General features: G+C 33.1%; 1 protein-coding gene across 1 annotated transcript in view; it reads right to left on the minus strand.

Moving 5' to 3' along the window:
• LOC118187118 (uncharacterized) overlaps window positions 1-16,494 on the minus strand; it is a 271,397-nt gene that overhangs the window by 63,005 nt on the left and 191,898 nt on the right. The window contains exon 2 of the mRNA XM_085812565.1: window positions 11,762-11,915. Coding sequence (XP_085668691.1) covers window positions 11,762-11,876 — 115 coding nt within the window. The 5' untranslated portion in view covers window positions 11,877-11,915. The remainder of the gene's footprint in view (window positions 1-11,761; window positions 11,916-16,494) is intronic.

Here is a 16,494-nt window from a genome sequence, read left to right on the forward strand (position 1 = left end):
ACACGCGTCCTTTTCTTTAAAAAGGCCCACCAGCGGCCGAGCGGTAAAGTCGTTGAACACTGGTAGTTCGGTCCGAGGTTCGAATCCCGTGAACGGGCTGGCTGCATGGGCGTTTTCGTGGTTTCCCCATGTGTAACCTGTATACGAGCCAGTTTCCCTTAGAAAGTCCTCCAGGAAGGCATACCTCACCTTAGGCAGATAGCCCTAGTGTGCTTTGTCATAATCTGAATAAACCAAACCAAACCTTTTCTTTACAAAGAAACCCGAAAGATACATGTGGCGATGCTCTTATCTTTTGAAGTCATTCATTCGAAGACTTTTCTCAAGCGTTCTAACAATGGTAAAGTGACCTGACAAAAATAAGCGATAAAGGGAATAATAGTGTGAAGGGAAATACTTGAAGGAGTAAGTAATTCTTCAAAGAAGGTGGGTTGTATTCAGTACAGCAGTGCACAAGAATGTTATTCTAAGGTTTTGAAAAAGGGAGACAGAATTTGGAGTAATGCTTTTCTGGCACGAATGAATTTGTGGAATTATGAGTCAGATGTTTCCTCTATCCGTACTCATTTGAAGCCGTGAGTTTGAAGTGAATAACTAAGGCTGCCGTCAATCTCATTTGCTTTAGTTGAAGTACAGTTGACCTAAGGTTCATTTTAGTAGTAAATATGGCTCCTGCCAAACTAAATAACACAGCGCTGTTTTCAAATGCGAATTCAGTGATTTTGAGAATTTGCGAAGGAAAATGGGAATCGTGGTGAAGCAAGGGTGTTTGGTGCTGGTGAAGGATGGTTTGGTTTGGTTTATTCAATTATGGCAAAGCACACTAGGGCTATCTGCTTAAGGAGAGGGATGCCTTCGTGGAGGACTTTCTAAGGGAAACTGGCTCGTATACACGTTATACATGGGGAAAACCACGAAAACGCCCATGTAGATAACCCGCGGTGAAGGATGGAGTGGTTGATGATTTTTACTTCCTTGTACGAAGTAAAAAGGAAGTATTGTAATCGCGAAAAGTTTCAGGCAGCATATTTCAACGAAAATATCCATTTTGACCGCTATCGAATGCAATTTAACGATGTTTTGCGTGATATCTCTACGTAAGGACAGAATAAAAGACTCCTTTCCTTCAAAAAAATTATAAAACTGCTTTAAAATGAATTCTAAAGAGAATTTTTCGTAGCGACTGTACGAAGTACGCACGTACGTATCTCGCATAACTCAAAAACGAGTAGCCTCAGAACGTTGAAATTTTGTATGTAGGACTGCTATAACATGTAGATGTGCCCCACGTACTTTGGTTGCAATCGGCCGCACCAAACGTATATAAATATATTTATATATATATCCACTCTGTTACACGGCTCAGTGATCACAGTTTCTTTACTCTCATATGTTTGTAAATTGTACATTTTTTGCTTTAAAAAGGATTGAATTATGTTGTTCTTAATTTCCGGTTAAAGTTTTTGTGCCTTTAGTAAATCTGTATGCAATACTTTTAGAATTATCAAAATTTTTAAAGTTGTTTAAGTGTCGCTAAGCCTAATAAGGTTTTTGATGGCGGCCATTGCTTGTTTACATTTGAAACAGTAGAGTAATGGATTTGTTGCCAACCTAGAGAAACGTAGCTTCGCAACAACGAAGATAATGCCTTCATTTATTATTGCGAATTAAATCATGCTTAATCCTTTCTGGAATTTTTTCGAGGAAATAAGTGTTTAAAATTAACTTCGTAATTTTTAATACAGATATTTTGAGTTTTTACGTAATTTTTGCCTTGTCGTGAAGTGAGAACTGAATTAATTGAATGAGAAATACTCAATCGTCTGTGAAAAACTGTTTCTTTTTTTTTCTTTTTTTTTGTTGTTGCTTAATTTCTTTTATACATCGCTCTAGCTTTATTATAATTGACAGAAAAAGTTATTGAACAGAACATGTGGCAACGATTAGATAATTCTTTAAATGATATAAATTTAGTACATTCTGAGTTATAATACGAACGAAATATAATACTGTTAAGTGAACCTAGCGCCAGAGTGTTGCTATAAACGAGAGTGAATTTTAAAGAATGCAATTATTCTATTTTGGTTTATGCGCTGTCGGCGAAGTAGATTTAATTTAGTCCAATAAGTTTAAACGAAATGCAAGAAAAAATGCGTATAATTTAATATTCCGTACAAAGAAGTCATGTGGTGTACACATCAGATTTTTTTATTTATGTATCAGGAGTAACAATGATGGTGAAGATGAAAACGAATTTGATGATGTGCGTGAATCTATTGCCTTAATATATAATTTTTATATCCGACGTATAATTTTTATATCCGGCCCGTAAACTGCAATCATATGTTTTGTATTGAAAGTGCTCATTATATGCCGGAATATACGGTAAGTCATTTACTGAACGGTGTTTTAAAGAAAGCATAATTTCTCAAGGAGCTGCTATAAAAATTAATTGAATTTACATTATTGATCCCCTAAATACTTTCTGTGGGTCATAAATTCCACTTGTGAGGGATATTAAAAAACAGCCTATTTTGCTACTTGTACAGAGGAGCAATGATATTTTTTTCCTGTAGGGGACAGTATCTGGAAAGAAAACAAATTTCAGTTTATTAAATTATTCTCCCAAACTTATTCCAAACTTTGAGGAATAATTTAAAATGCGCAAGACGATGATGCAGAGAGAGGTGGGAAAAAGAGCCGCAACTTTTCTGTGAATCTCGACTTGTTGCGCAATGCACCTTTGCATAACCTGGTTAATATGGTAATTTGGCAGAAGTCAAACAAGACCTGGAACATCCAATAAACATTCAAACTCTGTAGCCGCGGGAAATGTCTTCTGCATTTTCAACGAATGCGTTCGATCAAAAGTGAATAAGATGGAATTTATTCCCGCGTATGAATGATTAAAAATTCTCGAGCATTTTCCGAATTCCTTTAAAATAAAAGCATTGATATTGGAACTTATATTAGCGAACTTTCTACCTGATTTAAGTGCAAATTTAAAGCATAACAATATTTAGAGTGTAAAGGTGATCGAGCGGTGAGTGTGGTGAACGTTTCATTAGATAAAAAATTGGGTTAGTTGCCTTAAGTAAATTTATAAAAGGAAATGTTCTACTTGGGAATAAATCCTAGAAGGAAGAATTCCACTAAGGATAGATCTTTTTCTTCCGTGTTTAGAAATCGTAATAAACTTTGGCCACCGTTTTACTAGTAATAATATAAAGCACACATCGGATTGTGAAATAAAAAAATCTGATGTGTACACCACATGACTTCCTTGTATAAAATATTAAATTATAGGCATTTTTTTTTTTGCATTTCATTTAAACTTATTGGATTGAATTAAATCCACTTCGCCGATAGCGCATAAACTACAATAGAATAAATGCATTCTTTAAAATTCACTCTAGTATTAGTATACCATAGCGACACTCTGCGCTAGATTCACTTAACAATATTACATTTCGTTCATATTATAACTCATAATGCACAAAATTTATATTATTTAAAGAATAGAATTATCTAATCGTTGCCACCTGTTCTATTCAAATACTATAAAGCTAGAATGATGTATAAAAGAAATTAAGCAAACAAAACAAAAAAGAAAAAGTTTTTCACAGATGATTGAGTATTTCTCATTCAATTAATTCAGTTCTCACTTCGCGAGAAGGCAAAAATACATAAAAACTCAAAATAACTATATTAAAAATTACGAAGTAAAGCTTAAACACTTATTTCCTCGAAAAAATTCCAGAAAGGATTAAGCATGATTGAATTGGCAATAATAAATAAAGGCATTATCTTTGTTGTTGCGAAGCTTAGTTTCTCTAGATTGGCAACAAATCCACTGAAATGTAAACAATCAATGGTCGCCATAAAAAAAAGGGCTTAGCGGCAGTTAAATAACTTTAAAATTGTTGATAATTCTAAAAATATTGCACACAGATTTACTAAAGGCATAAAATCCTTAACCGGGATTAAAAACAACATAATTCAATCATTTTTAAAGCAAAAAATGTACAATTTACAAACATATAAGAGTAAAGAAACTGAGATCACTGAGCCGGGTAACAGAGTGGATATATATATATTTATATACGTTTGGTGCGGCCGATTGCAACCAAAATACGAGGTGTACTATATGTTATAGCAGTCCCTATATACAAACTTTCAACGTTCTGAGGCTACTCGCTTTTGAGTTATGCGAGATACGTACGTACGTACATACGTTCGTACAGACGCCACGAAAAATTCTCTTCGGAATTCATTTTAAAGCAGTTTTATAATTTTTTTGTAGGAAACGAGTCTTTTATTCTGTCCTTACGTACAGATATCACGCAGAAACATCGTTAAATTGCATTCGATATCCGTCAAAATGAATATTTTCGTTGAAATATGCTGCCTGAAACTTTTCGCGATTACAATACTTCCTTTTTACTTCGTACAAGGAAGAAAAAATTACCTTGCATTTTCACGGCTTCCGTACTTAAATATTCAGTTTTCCTTCTTGTCTTAAATACATTATAATGCATAAGGAATAAAGACGATAATTGTTTTCGGATAACACTAACGGGAGAGAAAACTAACACTTTTTTCATTCGGTTCAAAGGGCCGTTAGACCAAGAGGGCTGTTTGTCTCGAAACGGTATTTTGCCTTGAATCAGTATAAATGGCGTTTCACTTTTCATATTGTTGCCACTAAATATTATCGCCCTGTATTATATGTAAAGAAATTAAATGATGAAGAATCTACATGAGTGTATGCATGTGTGTTTCTCGCATCTTGAAAAAGCAACAATACCTGGAACCATCAAATTCTGAATAACGTAGTCTCCCACCAGAATTTGAGCACCTGGAAAACAGAATCCTGGATTTCGAATATTTTTTATTATCTATTTTGTATTTTTTAAAGTTTAACGAATTTTTGATTAAGAAACTCAACGATTTCAAAGCGAGCAGTGGCAACACACTGTACGGAATGAAATATTTTTATCTCCAGTCGCGAGAGTGTCTATACGTGATTTTAAAGACATGTTGTTTTTAAATATTTTTAGCCCGATGAGGTATTAGCCCAAATGCTCTTGAAACAGCTCTCAAAACGTATACGTCCTTGTAAATAGAAAAAAATGCCCTTTCGCGCATGATGTAAAATTTAAAAGTTTTCTAATTTTGTACTTATTTTTTGTTTATGAACATTTTTTAATATTTAATATACATTTTTTACTATTTAATATACATTTTTTATATTTATTTACTTTCGCTTCATTAAAGAACTGTTCTGTTAATTCAGCCTTAAATGTGATTCTAATGAGGAATTTATGACAGAAATATTTCGCATTGATTACGCAATTTTTTAAACAAATGTGAAGAAATTTTTACCTTGAAGAGATCTTAATGTTGATGAAAAAATTGTTATTTAAAAAATTCTGGAATTTTCAAGAACAATGGCCAAATAGCATTTCATTTTAGAAATTAACAAATATTTAATTAATATAATCGTAATATTAATTAAATATTCATAATGTTTAATTAATATTATTAAACCTAAAAGAGATGCATTTAAATTTGAAAAAATGAATTTGAAGTTAAAAATTGTACTTTAGATGGCCTAGTTAAAAAAAATAAAAATTACTATAAAATATTTAAATAAACATGTAACTAACGCAATAATGGAAACTTTGCAATAGTTTCCAACATTGCGAAACTTGCTTTGTGTAAACAATGCAAAATTTTGGCTTAGAAACTGGGGATAACGAAGGTATGAGTACTTTAGTAGGTGTTCATTTAAAATTTAAAGCCCAGCAGTGACCGAGCGGTAAAGTCGCTGAACACTGGTAGTTCGGTCCGATATTTGAATCTTGCAAACGGGCTAGCTGCATGGGCGTTTTCGTGGTTATCCCCATCTGTAACGTGCGTACGAGCCAGTTTACCTTACAAAGTCTTAAACGAAGGCGTCCCTCCCCATGTCCTCGAGTCCTTTGCCATAATCAAATAAACCAAACCGTTTAAAACTTTAAAAAGTTTTATAAGATAATTAAATAATAATAAATAAATAGTAGCCATAATTAAATGAAATAATTAAACTTAGTTTAGTGATCGTGGTTCTACATGATCTAAAATCACGTGTTTTGAATTTTGACTGTATTTTAAATCAATCGAGTTTTAACTGTCGTTAAGTGATTGTTGGTTTTCGCTAGCTGGCTGGTCTCAAATTATCGTTGTCCGGTCACATTTACAAAGATGTAAGTCCTGTAAGATAAACTTGTTATTTCCGTTGGGAAGGATTCCACAAAAGAAATTTTGTTGGAGGTGATATATTGGATTGCCTGGAACTTCCATTTCTCCAACTGTTGAAAAGCATATGATCGCCTCGGTAATCAAGGTTCAACATTTGTCAGTAAATCATCTCGAAGACCCCGAAACTGATGCATCCATACTAACATTTCTGAAGACATGTGGTGCCAGATTAAGCGGGAGACGAAATTTCTAATTTCTATGTTGTTTTGCGGTGTTTTGGTGCCGTCGCGGCTATCAGCATGAGGAGAAAGAGGATCCATCCTGAGACTATACAACCAAATATATCTTGACTATCAACTCTTGACTATCGTCCTGAGACTGTCAACCAATATAATCGGATGGATATCTTGGAAACATTGCTTCTTGGCGCTACTTTTAGCGCCAAAAATGTCGCCAAAAATATCAACGGGCACCCGGTTGTAAACCGTTAAGGAAGATGAATTTATCACGATAAAAGGAAGTTAAACACAGATTGTTGTGTTGTTTATTATAATCGCAACATTTTTTTAAAAAACCTTGCAAGGACTTTCTTACACATATGACTTTAAATGAATCATTCTTTGTAATTTTTAATCAAAGAAATTTCCCATTGTTTAATTCGTAATGTTACGTTAACTGTTCAAATAGGTTAAAAATTTGAGTTTAACAGAACTTGATATTTTGAAAACGTTGTACTTTTAATCATATATAAATGAAATATCATAAATTAATGATAATATCACACAAAAAAAAAAAAAAAAAAACACATTAAAAACTTGTATCTTAAGAACTCTAATTCATAATAAACAGTACTTAAAATAGAGTAAGATGAGATATATTGGGCTCTGTTCTGTTATCTCGACCGGATTCAGATACCGACAAGAGCTGACGATCAGGTTGATGATCGGGGCCCACCAGCGGCCGAGCGGTAAAGTCGCTGAGCACTGGTAGTTCGGTCCGAGGTTCGAATCCCGCGAACGGGCCGGCTGCATGGGTGTTTTCGTGGTTTTCCCCATGTGTAACGTGTATACGAGCCAGTTTCTCTTAGAAAGTCCTCCACGAAAGGCATCCCTCCCCTTAGGCAGATAGCCCTAGTGTGCTTTGCCATAATTAAATACACCACACCACACCAGGTTGATGATCGCCGAAAAATTAGAAATATAATCACCTAAATATCTACAGTTCAGTAGAATAAAAATGCAAGGGAAATTACATAACAGATATTTGTAAAATTAAAAATTTTTAATGTAAATTTAATAACTTGTCAAAGAAATTAAGGAGGAAGGAAAAAAAATCGATTAGCGAGGTTTGAAACGGCGGATATCATGTAAAATGGCTGAAAACATTTGCATTTTAAGGGGACTCATACACCTTAAAACTCATAAGATGTTCAAATAGGTGACTGTTGCAAGAATTGGGATAACTTATTTATTTTAAAAGCAATTACCAACAACTTTTTACAGCTGACTACATAATATAGCTACTTTCTGAAATAGTAATCAGAAATTTTGTGTTGCCACAAATATTTTTATAATTTAATCCGATTTGTGACAACATTTTTCGTCATGTTTCCAACTTGCGCGCACGGTTTAAAACATTGTGTTTCATAATTTAATTCCATATTTAATATATAGCTTTTATAACATTTAGAAACTACTCTGAACCTAAAATTCTAAAAATTTCATGTTCAATTTTTATTTTATTTAGAGTTGAGTTTATAAAATGAATTTTATTACAAAAAGTTTAAATGTTTTCGCCCTTAAAATTTTTCAATATTAAAATATTCAGCAGATTTTGGTTCAGTTAGAAAATAGTCCCCATATAAAGAATTCCATAAAATTTCAAGTATGTACCATTAGCCATTTTTAAAATTTCATGCGCGCAAGGTGAAAACACGGCGAAATATTTTGTCACAAAGAGGATTAAATTACAAAAATATTTGTGGCAACACAAACTTTCTGGTTACTAGTTTCCAAAGCAGCTATATTATGTAGTCAGCTGTAAAAAGGTGGAAGTAATTGCTTTTAAAATAAATAAAATATCCTAATTCTTGCAACAGTCACATATTCGAAGGTCATGAGGGGTTTAAGGTGTATGAGTCCCCTTAAGACTCTGCTGCTACTACATAAACTCGATTAAATAAGAATCTAACTGGTTATGGTCAGTTGAAGTTCATTTCTCCGTTTCGCGTTGCCTCAATACCTTTCAATACTTGAAGTATGACAACCAGTATCGGGATCGATAAAAATTATACTTATGATTAACGCAGAAATCTTAAAATCCGGCCTCATTTTATTCTTCGCCCACCAGCGGCCGAGCGGTAAAGTCGCTGAACACTGGTATTTCGGTCCGAGGTTCGAATCCCGCGAACGGGCTGGCTGCATGGGCGTTTTCGTGGTTTTCCCCATGTGTAACGTATATACGAGCTAGTTTCCCTTAGAAAGTCCTCCACGAAGGCATCCCTCCTCTTAGGCAGATAGCCCTCGAGGCTTTGCCATAATCACACACACACACTTTTTATTCTTCAGTGTTATACCCTTTCCAAAAGTCTGAGCGTATTATAGTGTCACCAATAACATTTTCTTCTATAATTTTTAGCAAAGTTCTGGCAGAGCGATTAGGCACAGCAACTAAAGAACATTCTTTTGTTTAACCATAATGCCGTCCAGATGGTATAATGGTTAGGGGAAGCCTGCTGCTATACCGAAGGACCCGGGTTCGAATCCAGGGAAAGGCATGGCTGAAACTGTCCGTCCCTTCATAGGAGACAACGGTGGCCACCTATTTGGTGCCTCCACAATAAATGGCCTTAGGAGTGGTCAATGAGGAGCATATAAGTGACCGCCTTTGGATTAAAAAATGTTGGTTAATCTTTGGATTATGGTAACTTGGCGAAAATTTGGCGACCAACCCTGCTGCAGCAACCTGTTAGTTTTTGTTTGGACGCCCTTTTGTTTTCACGAAGTAAAGGCATGTTTCTTTTTTTTTTACTCAACATTTTTTTTCAACAATCTGCTAGCTGAATTACGCTTATGCTAGAACTTTTATGGAACAAAAGTGCTTAATCATGACGAAGATTAGGTGCGAAATTGGGTACTTACGTATTATCGCAACCAGGTTGGCGCTATTTGTAAGTTTCAGTAAAAATGTATGAATAGAAAGAAAATGTACATTTATTAATTACAGATAATTTTTAATACAGTTTTTTATATTATTTTGTTTTAAAATATAAAATAGCAATTAAACCCTTCCGGTTTCGAATTTGAATAAGTTGCAGAATTATTTTTTCGGCGTTTAGCACTGATTGAAAACCGTATTCGCCATAACCATGTAGACGTCGACTTATTTTTACTTAAAAAATATCCCAGAATTGCACAAAAAGGGCATTGCGCACACTCTTGACTTTATCCATGTACACTGCTATTTTCTCATAAATTACAAAAATTTTTACGAAAATGCAGGAAAATTTTGTGAATCTCCACATGCTCTTTTTACAAAACTACGTATAACACGTAGGGTTGCCGTAAGTTGAGTCGCCAAATTTGGCAATTTATGCGAATTTTGGCCTGGTTGCGATAATACGTAAGTACCCGAAATTGGGAGAAAGTGCAGAATCGCCCACTGCTTGCCGCGTTTTTAAGAATTGCACATACACGGTGTCCATGTACACGTCGACCTATTTTCACTTACAAAAACACCCCAAAATTACACAAAAATGGCATTGCGCACACTCTTGACTTTATCCATGTACACTGCTAAAGTCCTAGCTAGTAACCTTTATCGCCTTACCAAAATGTCGCCAAACTACCTTTTACCATATTCCAAAGATTAGCCAAATATTTCGTCCCTATGGGAGAAAGAATGTAATAAAAGTTGTTTTTTTCAACGCGAAAACAGCAGTCCTGCTTATTTTAACTGACTGTTTAGACATGCATGGTCACAGACTTCCCTTATATAACATCAACAACAGAGCACTGATTTATATCAAGATGATACTGACCACATTCAGTAGAAGTTAATTCTAAACACCATGCATAAAAGAAACGAGCTGCCGTTAAGAAACTGATTTTCGATCCTGCAAAAATTTGAGAACGTAATGCCTTTTTGTTCCCTCGACACGTCATATCTTCCCATCTCCATTTCGGTGCTTCCTTGGAATTGAAGTACGGCTTCATTTTATGGTTTTTGGGCACTTTCTTTTGGAGTGAATAATTCCTCGTTCTGGAAGAAATTGTATGGAATATGCTTCATCATTTGGTAAGTCCAAAATTTTCAATATCCGTGGTAAATAAAATAACAATAAAAACACAAATGATCGTTACGCCTTTAGAATTTGTATCCTCGTTGCCAGATTTAAAAATGCCTTCTTTCACTTTTTTTTAAAAAACAACTTTGTATTGATTTTTAAAGTAAACATTGGTGACTTCATAATGAACGAGTTCAGCAAAACATTTGGCTACGGCTCCGGTCTTAATAACAGAACAGTATCTTTGATCAAAGATACTAGTTCTTGATATATATACTATGTTTTGTGCCTAAATTTATATAATAAGAAATGTAGATTTTAGTAAATATATTGTAAGATAAATAAATACTGATAGGTTAAATAGCAATTCTATTTCTAATGAAAAATTTTAATAACTCTCAGAAAGAATATGTTTAACATACGATTCACAAAACCTTTCGTTTATAAATAACTTCAAATTTATTTAATTTAAAATACTATATAAATAAAACAAGCAGGTAATTTGAATACTTAAATTTTCACATTTTAATTTGTCAAATAAAAAAAAAAAAGAAAAAAGTAAAAAGGAAGATCAGTCAACATTATGAGAAATTGTGTCAATGCAATACAAATATTAGTACTCTTCTGTTATCGGGAATGCATATATGGGCATATATGCGTGTTTATATACACACACATGCATAGGTAAGTACACATATACATGCATACGTAAGTACACATATACATGCATACATGAGCACATATGTCCATGCATACATGTATACATTTCTTATTCCGCACCCGATAACAAAAGGCGATAAAATTTTCAGAAAAGCATGCAGTTCTCACTAAAAATGACTATTACTATTTAATTCAAGACAATGAAAATTTATCTGTTATGCCAAATAAACTAAATAATTTTTTTGGATATTAATAAATTTTTTATATTGTCCTTTATAAAAAATTCATTAAAAATAGTAACTTCACTATTCTTTTAAGAACAACAATAATTATTTACCGAAGGGTCAAAATGCTTTATTGTCACAATGTGGAAATAAATAGTTATCTCTTTATAATGAATGAAATGGTAGCAAATCAGTTTTTCTTCGTAGCTTGTTATTCTGTTACATTTTAAAGACAACTGATTAGCATGAGCCTCGTTTTCATATATAAAGAAACAAAAATGTGGTAATTGATAGCACATACAATTTAAATATTAAACGTAAAATACTAAATACGTAAAATGAAATTTACCATTATTGGCCGAGTAAGAAGAATGAAGGGTTGCTAGCAGCAGAAAAACAAATACTGGAATATATCCAGTATTTGACCATCCTCCTAGCCAGGAGGATTGCCGAGAGTATGCCATTGGTAGAGAATATCAGAAGTTCCCTCTTAAATGAAATTTCTGAAAGAGAAGAATAAGTTCTTTATAATTTTATTGACTTTTGAAAAGTGTGGCAAAATCAAGTAAGAGCTTATATGCAGATGATAAATACAGTCGTGTGCAAAAGTTTAAGACCACACATGGAAAAATCAGATTTATTGGAATTCCGCAACAAAAACATATGTTATAAATGAAAGAAATAGACTAACAAGGTTATTGAAGTATAGTTGTTACCGTGAAAGACCGAAATTGGAGAATGTCGACTTTCACCGGAGAATGTCAACATTCACCAAATATGTCGGTGAAAGATCGAATATTTCTTTACATTCTTGTACATTCGGACCCTCACCGGTGTATATCGACAATCACAGATATGCTCTGGTGTAGGTCGAAAAGAGAGGAGTATATGTACACGCTGCCATTCCAAAAGGAAGTGTTCCACAAATAAATGCAGTTGTAAAAGCAAGGGCCTCTTGTGCAATTCAAAGTGTCATAATAGTTTAAGTTGTTGCAATAAATAAGATTTGAATCACATAATTTGGTAAGTTTATAACTTCTATTATTTTCCTTTCTAATTTTGAATGTACTGTGTGTTTTAAATTCTTATGTTCTTATTCTGAGTCTCAAGTGCGTTTTTCGCGAATGAATTACGGAGAAGGAAATATAATATTCATATATGTTCAACATTCACCATTAGTACATGGTGAATGTCGACATTCACCGGTGTAAGTCAGAAATAAGAGTATTTATAAAATATTTCGGACATACACCAAGCGACTATGTGAATGTTGACCTTCACCGGTGAAAGTCGACATTCTCCAGACATCCCACCATGCATGAAAATTGAACATCTGTGAACATCCAAGTGAAGCTTCAACTTGTCACCTAACAAATTAAGGTACTGACTGCCGTTTATCGTGGTTTTAGGTGGCAGAAAATATACAGCATCAGTACCAGATGCAGACATTGCACCCCATATCATTTGGTTTGGAGAGTGTTTCACTGTTGGAATCGTATATCTGTCATCATATCTTTTCCCAAATGGGCGACAAATACATTTAGCACGTGCAGAAAATTGCTGCATACTTGACTCATCGGAAAATAACACTGTACTCCACTATTGTTCGGTCCAATTCTGATATTGTGTGGCGACAGTCAGTCGTTTCTTTTTTATACTTTGAGTAAGTCGAGGTTTCCTTGCAGTTTTATAGGAAAACAATAAACCATAATTTTTATTGACATCTTGAAATAGTACTCGAACTGATGTTGGAACTCTTTGCAGCCAGATCAGCTCTAATTTTATTGCAGGAGGTTGTTGGACATCGCGGGATCATCTTTCTTATCACACGATCTCACGTGCACAAGTTTTTATTGGATGACCGCTTCTATTAAGATCCGTATAATTTCCCGAAGTTTTGAATTCACTAATACATTGATGCACACCTGTCTTGCTGACATTTACCTTCAAAATTATTTTATGTTCAGAAAAGCTAACTTCATGCAGGGCCACTATTTGTGCCCGTTTCTCAACAGTAAGTGATGATCTTTTACGCTTTACAAGAATTATACAAACGCAAAATCCGTGTACGCAAAATCCAATAACGAACTACTGATAAACGAGATCACGTTACATTTATAGCAATAGAAAGTGTTTGATGCAATCAACGCATGCGATAACGCAATTACAAGCGAAAATGGTGCAATCTGTTAAATACAGGAAAACGGCTACTGCTCTTAAACTTTTTCACGTGACTGTATTACTCGGTAAAAATTCTGAAATTAAGTTTTATTTATTTATGTGAAATGATACATCAGAATATACTGAATCCTATACGGAAGTATCGGTTTTAATAAAATGTGATAATGTTTTGTACATTTCATTTATTAAACTTAGCATACTCTTCCCTCATTTTCAGGTTTAATATTCCAGAGATTTGTACTATATTAGATCAAGTTTTCAGACTTTAGGTTAATATTCAGATATCAGATTAGTTAATGTACTAAAAGGATTAAATTAATTTATCGTATAGCTTGATGAGAATAATAGATTAAAAAATTATCTTTAAAGGAAAAAATCATCTACAATTTTCTATTGCAGATCATAAAAGCACTGGACTCTTTAATGAATTAAACTGCATTGTCAAGTGTATAAGCCATTACATTTTTTAATTTACCGTGGGTGCTCAATTGTTTTATTATTTACGATATGAAATTATGGATGAATTCCGTAAAAAGTATTATTTATTCTTATTAAACTATTTGTCTTCTTTTAATGCATTAATTATGATATTCATTTTAAATAAAAGCTTATTGTATAAAATCCTTTTATTAATTGTATTTTTATTCTTTTAACATTTAATATAATTTTGTTTTAATATATCGTACATAATAAGATATTTAAATTTTCGTAAATGGCAACAACTGTTTGCCAAAAGAAAGTTGATAATATATGAATCTTTCTAAATTTATTGTTTACATTTTTATTCCTTTTAAAATATAAAACTTCAAAAAACTACATTATTATTGTGTCATTATGGAAAATATAAAAAGCAACCAGTGCAATGTAATCGCAATATTTCCACAGATGTAGAAAATACAGAAATTGCTAATAAAAGGAAATCATTTTTTTTACCATAAACGCAGGTAAAAAAATCTGATGAGTACACCACATGACTTCCTTGTACGGAATATTAAATTATACGCATTTTTTCCACCTTTCATTTAAACTTATTCCTCGAATTTCATTCGAGATACATTTCTCACTTAATTAAATCCTTTCTCACTTCGCGACAAGTTCAGTCAAACAGTTCAGTTAAAACAATTAAAAAATTTTTTTACAATTAAAACTATATTTTCTCCACAAAAACAAGCAATTCAGCCAGTGGGCAAGAAGGCAGATTTTTCGGTGAACAAAACTGAAAGCTTATTTTTGTATCGCTCGACAAAAAAGACACTGAAGGCGTAGAAATTGACTTAATTTGCTGTGGATGTTATGCTGACTCAATATATGGGATAATTTAATAACTAAATGATAATTCCGGAATGAATTAAGCCTAGTTTAATTCACAATAATAAAAGAATACGTTACTTTGTTGTTGTTAAGCTTAGCTTCTCTAGATTGGGAACAAATTGACTATTCTGCTAAGTTTCAAATGTAAACAAATATGGCTGCAATGGGGCAAAAATTAGGCTTAGCTGCACTTAAATAACTTTTAAATTGTTGATAATTCTACAACTATAACATGCAGATAAACTAAAAACCAGAAAATCTTAACCGGGAGATAAGAACAACATAATTCTATCATTTTTAAAGCACAAAAGCACAAAATGCACAATTTACAAACCTATAAGATTAAAGAAACTAAACTCACTTAACCGAGTAACAGAGTGCATATATTATATACATATATTTATATGCTTTTAGTGCGGCCGATTGCAACCAAAATAGGAGGTGCATAGCTATATGTTATAGCAGTCCTACATACAAAATTTTAAAGTTCTGAGGCTACTCGTTTTTGAGTTATGCGAGATACATACATACGTACGGACGGAGGCCAGGAAAAAGTCTCTTTTGAATCCATTTTAAATCGGTTTATAATTCGATTGGGGAAAAAGAGTTTTATATTCTGTCCTTACGTGCAGATGTCACGCAGAAACATTGTTAAATTGCATTCGATAGCAGTCAAAATGGATATTTTTCCTGAAATATGATAACCCGAAATTTTTCGCGATTACAAAATTTCCTTTTTATTTCGTACAAGGAAATAAAATTTATGGTAACGTATTTGTTTAGCCACTTTTGAATTTAAGTGTCTAAATAGGAACGTAACCTTGAATTTAGCTTTTTAATTATTAATGAAATGATAACAACAACAAGTGTGAAAACGGGACCAAGTTCGGCAGAAACGATGTTCGGTGTAGTCGGTGTCGCCGACAAAAGAGTTGATGGCTAGTTCCATAGGAGTTTATTAATCATAGCTGTAGGAATGTACAACGTTCTTCAATTTATTTAAAACACCATTTATTACTTTCTTTGATATCGGATTTCTAACTTGGCAAGTTTTATCTGTCAATAAATTACGCTTAAAATATTTGACTTCTCCAATTAAAAACTAACTTGTCAATTTAGAAATCCGATATAAAAATGTAATAAATGGTTTTTTAAATAAATTGAAGAACGATGTACATTTTTACAGCTATGATTAAAGAAACTGCTACGGAACTTGCCCTACATTAGATGTCAACTCTTTTGCTGGTGACACCGACTACACCAAACGTCGTTTCTCCCAAACTTGACCCCTTGTCCACATTTATGTTGTTGTTATGAGTTGGAGTTTCAGAATATTTTTTATTCTCTAAAATCATATAATGTTTTTATATCTATCAAAATTATGAGCAAGAGCTACAATTTTGTCAAGGTTAATACTTTAAAGTCATCAGTTCTTAAAATTAATTATTATTCAATAAATAAGTATAATTAATTAATTATTCAATAAATAAAAGTAGATAATATGTAGGATTCTCCATTGTGTAATTCTAAGTTACAGATGGATGTGAGGAATCTTAAGAACTAGTAAGCGAATAATCTCTTGAGTTCGTG

The sequence above is a fragment of the Stegodyphus dumicola genome, chromosome 3 (assembly GCF_044657685.1).
Source record: "Stegodyphus dumicola isolate Sdum_Otavi_A_Nest chromosome 3, ASM4465768v1".
Classification (NCBI taxonomy): Eukaryota; Metazoa; Arthropoda; class Arachnida; order Araneae; family Eresidae; genus Stegodyphus; species Stegodyphus dumicola.